The sequence below is a fragment of the Triticum dicoccoides genome, chromosome 6A, assembly GCF_002162155.2.
Source record: "Triticum dicoccoides isolate Atlit2015 ecotype Zavitan chromosome 6A, WEW_v2.0, whole genome shotgun sequence".
In the NCBI taxonomy this organism is placed as follows: Eukaryota; Viridiplantae; Streptophyta; class Magnoliopsida; order Poales; family Poaceae; genus Triticum; species Triticum dicoccoides.
The window spans coordinates 461,871,587-461,880,658 of NC_041390.1; the positions used below are offsets into that span (position 1 = coordinate 461,871,587).

Below are 9,072 nucleotides of genomic sequence, written 5' to 3' on the forward strand. Positions count from 1 at the left end.
TCCAGGCATCTTCGTACGTTGTGTTGAAGAGCCTACTTAGAGTTCGGTGCTGCGCCGGGTCGAACTCCCATAGGTTGAAAGCCCATTGTTGACACTGGAGGATCCGGCGGATAAGCATAACCCGGACTATGTTGACAAGTTTGAGCTTCTTGTCCACCAGGGTTTGGACGCATGTTTGGAGTCCGGTCAGCTCTCCTTCTTTACCCCACGACAGGCCCGTCTCTTTCCAGGAGGTGAGCCGCGTAGGGGGTCCGGATCAGAACTCGGGGGCTGCGACCCATTCAGGGTCGCGCGGCTCGGTGATGTAAAACCACTCCGATTGTCAGCCCTTTAGGGACTCCACGAAGGAGCCCTCGGGCCATAGGACGTTGGGCATCTTGCCCACCATGGCACCTCCGCACTCCGCCTGAGTGCCGCGCACCACCTTCGGCTTGACATTGAAAGTCTTGAGCCATAGGCCGAAATGGGGGCAGATGCAGAAGAAAGCCTCGCACACGACGATAAACGCCGAGATATTGAGGACAAAATTCGGGGCCAGATCGTGGAAATCCAGGCCATAGTAGAACATGAGCCCCCGAACAAATGGGTGGAGAGGGAAGCCCAGTCCGCGGAGGAAATGGGGGAGGAACACCACCCTCTCATGGGGCCTAGGGGTGGGGATGAGCTGCCCCTCTTCGGGAAGCTGGTGCCCAATGTCGTTAGACAAGTATCTGGCCTTCCTCAGTCTTTTGATGTGTCCCTCCGTGATGGAGGAGACCATCCACTTGCCTCCCGCTCCGCACATGGCTAGAGAAGGTTGAGATTGGGTGTGCGGACTTGGGCGCTGGAGCTCGAGTACGAGGAAATGGATAGGCGAAGGAGGAAGAAGGCGTGGATGAAAAGGTGGATCCTTATCCCCTTATATGGGCGGACGCGACTATGCGCCCCCACCAGCCTGGTAAAACTCGCTTATCTCCCAAGCGCCGCAGTCAATGGCGCGGTTGGGTTACCCACACCCGTATTGATGAGAATCCTGGAATAAGGAGACACGATCTCTGCTTTAACAAGACGTGCCAAGGAAACCGCCTCGCTAAACGCGCTGAGGTGGGACAGTAAAACGATTCAAATAAAGACTTGGCCGTGGTGTGATGTCACGCTATGGAATATGTGAGTAGATTAGATTTGTGTAAATATTATTCTCTCTATGGCAATATGTGGAAACTTATTTTGCATAGCCGGACACTACCTTTGTGTTCAAAATCTTCTATAAAGTACTTGGAGGAGGAACCTACCTTGCAATGACGAAGACAATCTGCGCAGTGGACTCGTCGTCATTGAAGTCTGGTTCAGGGGCTACTGAGGGAGTCCTGGATTAGGAGTGTCCGGATGGCCAGACTATACCTTCGGCCGGACTCCTGGACTATGAAGATACAAGATTGAAGACTTCGTCCCGTGTTCGAAAGGGACTTTCCTTGGCGTGGAAGGCAAGCTTGGCGATACGGATATGTAGATCTCCTACCATTGTAACCGACTCTGTGTAACCCTAACCCTCTCCAGTGTCTATATAAACCAGAGAGTTTTAGTTCGTAGGACGAACAACAATCATACCATAGGCTAGCTTCTAGGGTTCAGCCTCTCTGATCTCGTGGTAGATCTACTCTTGTAATATCCATATCATCAATATTAATTGAGCAGGACGTAGGGTTTTACCTCCATCAAGAGGGCCCGAACCTGGGTAAAATTTCGTGTCTCCTGCCTCCTGTTACCATCCGACCTAGACGCACAATTCGGGACCCCCTACTCGAGATCCTCCGGTTTTGACACCGACAGATGCACCGGGCTTGGCGTGCAGAAGACACTTGGAACATAGAAGCCATCAGGCTGCTGTCCGTTGGGAAACGAGATGAACCAGGAGAGGTCAAAGCAGCAGCGGGGCAAGCACTGGTCCAGCGGGACGCGGGGGTCGCCGGGAACCCAGTGGAGCAACGGCAACAGAGAACGGAGCGCATGCACCATGGATGGAACTTGCAGCTTAGGCAGGGAGGTGGAAGTGCAGACGCTGCCGACGGCAGCGGATGTGCAAGGGACGGAGCAAGGCGCCCGATGGAGGAAAACTGGCGGCGCCGAGCAGAGGCTTGGGCGGAGCTCCTCGGGCTGGACGCTGGCAAGGAGGAAGGACCGCGGAGCGGAGTCGCGAGGAACGCAGGGGCCGCGGGGCGGCACGAGGCCGGAGGAGAGCGAGCTTGGGGCGGCCGGCGTGGACGTGGGGTCGCGATGGCGGGGGCAGGCCGTCCTGGTGCTGCGGGGCTGTCGGCCATGGGAGCTTGAGGCGCCGGAGGAAGGAGGAGGCGCGGGGATGGTAGGGGCGCTGGTCGCCGGCAGGGGCGGCCTCGGGAAGGAGAAGGAGGGACTTGGCGCGGCGGAGGAGGAAGGAGGCAGAGGGGGTCGGGGATGAGGAGCAGCGCTGCTCTCTCCCTGGTGCCTGATGCGATGCGTGAGGCAGCTGGAGGAGGAAACGAGGGAGAGAAAGGGATCGAGCAGGGGAATCGGTCGGGCTAGGTTAAGCAGGGCGCCGGCTGGGCCTTGGGCCTTTTGGTGGAGATGGAAAAGGCCATAGGCCTGGTCGGCTGGGCTGCAGGCTCTCTTCTCTCTCACACTCTCTTCTCTTAACCATTAAGAGAAAAAAATAGATAGAAGAAGAAAAATATAAAAAGAGGGTTAGGGATGGAATTTGGGCATGGGGGTAATTTCCCCGGACTCACAAAAATGCGTTGGTTCCAAGAAAATAGAAATGGCCAAGATCGAACGAAAAGAATTCAAACTCATTTGAATTTAATTCAAATGGGTTTGAACTAGGGCGGGGTTTTAGGAGTATCCAAAAATGGGTTTTTGGAGGAACCTCGGAATATGATGAAAGAATAAATAGCAAAGTTAGAGGCCAAGAGTTGTGATAACAAAGGCATTGAGAATTATTTTGCAAGTGTGTTCCGGTTAATTCCAACAAATGGAATATTTAATATAGCTCCATAATATCGGGAGGATATGTTATAAAGAGAATCACTATGTGAATTTCCTTGGTTTAAATGGATCTAAGATCCATGCCATTTATTTAGTTGAGTTAAAAAAAAGAAATGACATGATGCAATGACAAATGCAACGAACCAAACAGATCACATGACGAAACCCGAAAACCATGGAAGGCAACTGAAGCTCCGGTCTTGGGGCGTCACACATGTATCCTACAAAACACATGGCAACTGACATGTTCGGATAAAAGAGAGAGTTGCCATTTGCTTACAAGCACAGCAGGGCAGTTGTCATGTACCCTGCAAAACACATGGCAACTGGCAGTTTTGAGTGTGGGAGAGGAGACGGGCGTGTAGGCGAACTGATAAATGCCCACACACCAGCCCCTGTGTGGGCGAACTGTTAAACGCTCACACATCGGTCCCTCCGTGTGTGAAAACGGACATGTGGACGACCGGATAAATGCCCACACAGCAGCCCAGTCCTACATGGCACCATAAATATGCCAACATTTGTGCAACCACAAATGGATGTGGATTCACGCGTGTGGGCGAGATGCAAACGCCCACACGTGTGGGCGTTAGTGTTTCAATAATCCAATCAGCACCTGACAAGTCACAAACGCTCTGCAAAACCCCCTATTAATCCGTAAACATAGCATTGTTGCCTAAAAAACAGTTGCCCGCGTCTTTAGTTTATTCTGGAGTCAATTACATCACAGGTGTCTGAACTTGGCAATAAAAGTCAGTTTGATGCTAAAACTTGTAAGATACATTGAACCGGTGACAAAACTTGGTTTGGACGTGCATCTACGGTGTTAATCACGTTTTCTATACGCACAACATGTTGACGAGGCGCGCCAACATGGCGTGGGACTCAATGTAAGTGACAGGAAGGTGGGCACGGGCGTGTAGCCTGATATTTTGCAGAAACGACCTGATATTTTATTTTTCTCATAAAAGCCACTCAATTTTTTTCTTAAAATAACCCTGAAATTTCACTATGACAATTGGGCCCCACCCGTCAGGGCGCAATACAACAGAGAGAAATGAGGACGCAAAATGTAGCACGGCCCCCAGGTTCGAATACATGACATACATACCGCCAGCCCACACAGGCCAGCCACCACACCACATACCAATGCTGTACAAGTGGGATTTCCACCCATAATGACCTATAGACAAGCACACACATAGGGCTTAAATCGGCTACAGTCACCGCATGCCATTTTCACATGTTAGTTTTTTTCATAGCATTTTGTAAGAAAATGTAAATTAAAAAGATTATACATACAAATAAATTAACTTAATTAAGGTGATGTTTTTGTAATTATAAGAAAAATATTTAAGATAATTATCATGTAATTCTAAAAATATATTCTTATTTAACATAATGGTCATGTAATTCTAAAAATTATGATTATTTAAAATAATGTTCATGCAATTCTCAAAACATTATTATTTAAATAATGTTCGCTTAATTCTAAAAGATGTTCATATTTGAACAAATGTTAATGTTATCCTATTAAATATTCAAGTATTATTTGAAAATGATTTTATAGTAAAAGTAATATTTATGAATTATTTTCATAAATTATAAAAATATTCATGTCATATTAATGTCTTCAGAAAAATATTCACAGATTTTTAGGCTGTATTCATGCATTCAGATAAATATTCATGTATTCACTTTCCAAGAAATATTATTACTTAAAATACTGTTCACGTAATTCTAAAGTATATTCAAGCATTTACTAGAAAACAATTATATAATTTAAATGAATATGAACTTAACCGTATATATGAATTAAAAACACTATCATTGTAGAAATTGGCCGCGGTCACTGCAGACCATTTAAGCCCATCTGGGTCATTACTTTTTTTGTTAGACATGTACTCCCTCCGTTCCCAAATATAAGTCCTTTTAGAGATTTCAATAAGTGACTATATACGGAACAAAATGAGTGAATCTACTCTCTAAAATATGTCTACATACATCCATACGTTTGAAATGTCTAAAAAGACTTATATTTAGAAAAGGAGGGAGTATGTTTCATTAGGGTTAGCTATCCAATCAACAAAACCTGTTTGACTTGCCGTGGTGGCTAGCAGCTTCGGCTTGTTATGATGAGGTCCGCGTTCGAATTCCTTACCTTTGCATATTCATTTCCTCTTGTACTGTTTCCTGACGGGTGGGCTTCACTTTTTTTTTAGGAAAAAAAATCAAGGGGCTCTTTTGCGACGAGAAAAAATTTTCCAGACTGTTTTCGCAAAAAACAAAAAAAAAACAGGTCACACGCCAATCCCTGCCTTTCTGGTCACTGACAATGGGTTGTACGCCACATTGGCGTGCCTCGTCAGCACGTTGAGCGTATACAAAACGTGATTAGCATCGTAGATGTACGCCCGAGCCAAGTTTTGTCACCGGTTCAATGTATCTTACAAGTTTTAGCACCAAACTGACTTTTCTTGCCAAGTTCAAGCACATGTGGTGTAATTGACTCTTTATTCTGCTTCTTTTACTCAGATCCGTGTGTCTCTTTCACCGGCCTGCTCACCATCTCACGGTCATCTTTCTTTTCCGAAAGCCTACACAATCTGCAGGCATCACTCATCCCACCTAGTCTCTGTCAGAGTGCTGGTTCGTTTTTGCTGTAAAGACTCCCCTTGAGACCACGCTACTTCTTTATTCGCTTCGATTCGACGGCCGGTCTGGATCTATACATTCCACCACCTGCAGTGCCAGTGTGCAGCACACAGTGGTAAGCATATCTAGGCTCGCTCCTGTTGCAGGCGCTGCAATTCATGACACTAGGTGCTTAAGTTCGCAAGTGACTCAGATGGCCTCTCGCCGGAGGGTTGAGGAGAGCGTGTGGGTGGCGGACGTGGACGCGGCGCTGAGCGGCCATGACCCGTCAACGGAGTCGTCTCAGTGGCAGTGGCACTGCATCTACCGCGTGCCAGCGTGCATCAAGCACCTGAATCTCAAGGCCTACCAGCCGCAGGTGGTGTCCCTGGGCCCTTTCCACCACGGCGAGCCGCACCTGCTGCCCATGGACGTGCACAAGCGCCGGTCGCTCCTCCACTTGCTCCGGCGCGCGCGCAAGCCACTGTCGGAGTTCGTGGTGGCCGTGGCCGGCGTGGCGGAGCAGCTGGAGGGCGCGTACCAGGGCCTCGCCGACGACTGGCGCGGCGCCCTCGGCTGCGAGGAGGAGAGGAGGGAGAGGTTCCTCGAGATGATGGTCACCGACGGGTGCTTCCTGCTGGAGGTGATGAGGACGGCGTCCGGTTTCGAGGTGAACGACTACGCGCCCAACGACCCCGTCTTCAGCAACCACGGCCTGCTCTACACCGTGCCCTACATCCGCCGCGACATGATCATGATCGAGAACCAGCTGCCGCTCCTCGTCCTCCACAAGCTCCTCGCCGTCGAGACCGGCAAAGATGAGGTAGTGACTAATTAAGCCATGAGACAACGCATGCATTCTTTATAGTATCATGAAACTTAACATAAATTTCGCCAGCGAATTAACAAAATTATTATGCAGTAGAAAAGACTATAGCTGAACAGAAGATCCAAAACAGCAAAGTGTAGCCGAATGGTTCTTTATTCCATTGCTCCATTGCAAGCAATGTAGTTGATGCTACCTTTTAGCTTCTTACCATGCATGTAGTACAAAAAAAGTAAAGAAAAAGCATTTTTGCTAGTGGTATGTGCTGATAGATCTCACACTGAAGTCGGCCTTTGCCATGATTGTACTACCTACTAATGGTACGGACGGACGTTGTTGGCAGCAGAACGAGGAGTTGATCAACCGGATGGTGCAGAGGTTTCTAACCCCGGCTGCTTGGCCTCCGGCGACCGGCGTCGGACTGGCGCTCCACCCGCTGGACATCCTCCGCCGGAGCCTGCTCTACGGCCCCACGCAGACGGCTCCCCCCGCGCCTCCGGATTACGCGGTCCCGGACGACATCATCCGGTCCGCCGAGGAGCTCTACGAGGCGGGCGTTCGGTTCAAGCGGAGCCGGACGAGCAGCCTCCTGGACATCAGCTTCCACCGCGGCGTGCTCCGCCTGCCGGCCATCGTGGTGGACGACACCACGGAGTACATGCTCCTGAACCTGATGGCGTTCGAGCGGCTGCACGCCGGCGCCGGCAACGAGGTGACCGCCTACGTCTTCTTCATGGACAACATGATCGACACGGCGGCGGACGTGGCGCTGCTGACCTGCAGGAGGATCGTCCACAACACGGTGGGCAGCGACAAGGCGGTGGCGAAGCTCTTCAGCGGGATGTCGAGGGACGTGGTGCTGGAGCCGCAGAGCGCGCTGGACGACGTGCACCGCCAGGTGAACGCCTACTGCCGGAAGAGGTGGAACCGCTGGCGCGCCAACCTGGTGCACACCTACTTCAAGAGCCCCTGGTCGTTCCTCTCCCTCGCCGCCGCTGTCTTCCTCCTCGGCATGACCATCATGCAGACCGTCTACACCGTGCTACAGTTCTACCAGGATGCCACCACCAGCTAGCTTATATCTAAGCTATAAGTTCCACTTCTACCTTGTTCGATTTACTCCTGATATTTGAGTGAAGCGTGTTTGATCACGGTGTGGCTTTTATCGATAATGTTTTAGTTGCATCAGTTCATGACTGTGATGACATTACTCATATGATGTTGTCGTAGAAAAATGAGAATAATATTTTGATCCGTGTTCAACTTACCGGGTAGCTCTTATCCTCATCCCTGGGGCATTATAAAATACTACTCCCTCTTATTCATATTAATTATCGCTGATTTACTACAACTTTGTGGAGTACAAAAAATAGGACGACCTCATAACATGAACAAGGCAACCAACCATATATAAATTTCTATTCTAGGATGTGGCTAGCGCTCACTCGCTCAGTCGACTCATATTTAACAAAAATAACAGTCCATCAACACTACTGAACCAGGCCGGTTTGATTTTTCCACCGCAAAGGTTGCGCTTGTTGTTCTTTTCTTTACTAGTCTTGTCACCGACGAAGGTTTGTGGGCCGGAAGGTTTATGTAGGAATTGGAGTCTGGGGTTACAGGTTCTACTTCGGTCAGAGCCGTCCTTCGGACGCGAGTTGTCGTGTCTTGTACTCCAGGTCTTCCAGCCCACCACATTGTGAGGCCATGGGCCGAGTTGATTGGCCCATGACATAGCCGACCTAGGGGCCTCAGGTTAGCTCCTGGTAAGGTGGGCACCTATGAAGCGTAACACCTTCAATAGCCCCTGAACTGGTCTTTGGATCCGGCTGCTTCCTGGTCGATGTTGATCTGCTGGCGCTAGCCTGTGCAAGCTTGTCGAAGCCGAAGCCAGTTTATGAAGCTCCCATGTTCTTGAATTGTAGATGTAGATAGCCAATCTTTACGACAAGTCATCCTAGGAAGCCTGCTAGTGCAAGTTGATTCCTGCACAACACTTGTGAAAATTCTCAAATACAGAGCTTTGGTCATGAGGCGATAAGACCAGGCTCTAACACAACCAATCGAGTCAAACCATCTTAGTCATGCAGACTGTCAGTTAAAGCGTCGTGAGCGAAGGGTCATGGACCCCACTCATGGATCATTTAAAAATGATGCACTAGATGCTCACGAAACGATCCCATCAAGTATGATCTTTGCAACACCGGGAGGGGGATCCAATGTGCCGAGCCAACAATGTTTAAGTAGACTTGCAGTCAAGGTGCTGGATGGTGCTTGGAACCAACAAGGTTGGCCATGTAGCCTTCGATAAAATGATGTGTGAGACTTCAAAAAAAAAATCACGGAGTGGCTTCCTTCTCACGTGCTAGATGGCCCATAGAGTAACTAAGATAGTCACAAAATCTATATGCAGTATATAATCCTTCAAAGACAGCATCCACCTTTTAGCATCTGGCTCATTGGTTTGGTGCATCAGTTCAACCAAATCTGAATCATCAAGTGCTCAAACACAACGTGACATGTTACACTCAGGTAAAGAATAACTCCATGAATCCTTCGAACCGCGAATGCCACAATTACTGGCCGGAAACATGTGCCTATGATGAACGAGATTG

At 49.2% G+C, this 9,072-nt stretch overlaps 1 protein-coding gene across 2 annotated transcripts; it reads left to right on the forward strand.

The window, feature by feature from the left end:
• The first annotated feature begins 5,750 nt into the window (after positions 1-5,750).
• LOC119319344 (UPF0481 protein At3g47200-like) lies at positions 5,751-7,724 on the forward strand. Of its 2 annotated transcripts, none has more exons than XM_037593834.1 (2): positions 5,751-6,454; positions 6,801-7,724. In XM_037593834.1, the coding sequence occupies exons 1-2, from the start codon at positions 5,846-5,848 to the stop codon at positions 7,530-7,532; spliced, it is 1,341 nt and encodes a 446-aa protein (XP_037449731.1). In that variant the 5' UTR covers positions 5,751-5,845; the 3' UTR covers positions 7,533-7,724. The 2 variants fall into 2 exon arrangements, with proteins under 2 accessions (XP_037449731.1, XP_037449732.1); XM_037593835.1 differs by having other exon boundaries at positions 6,804-7,724.
• The last annotated feature ends 1,348 nt before the right edge of the window (positions 7,725-9,072 follow it).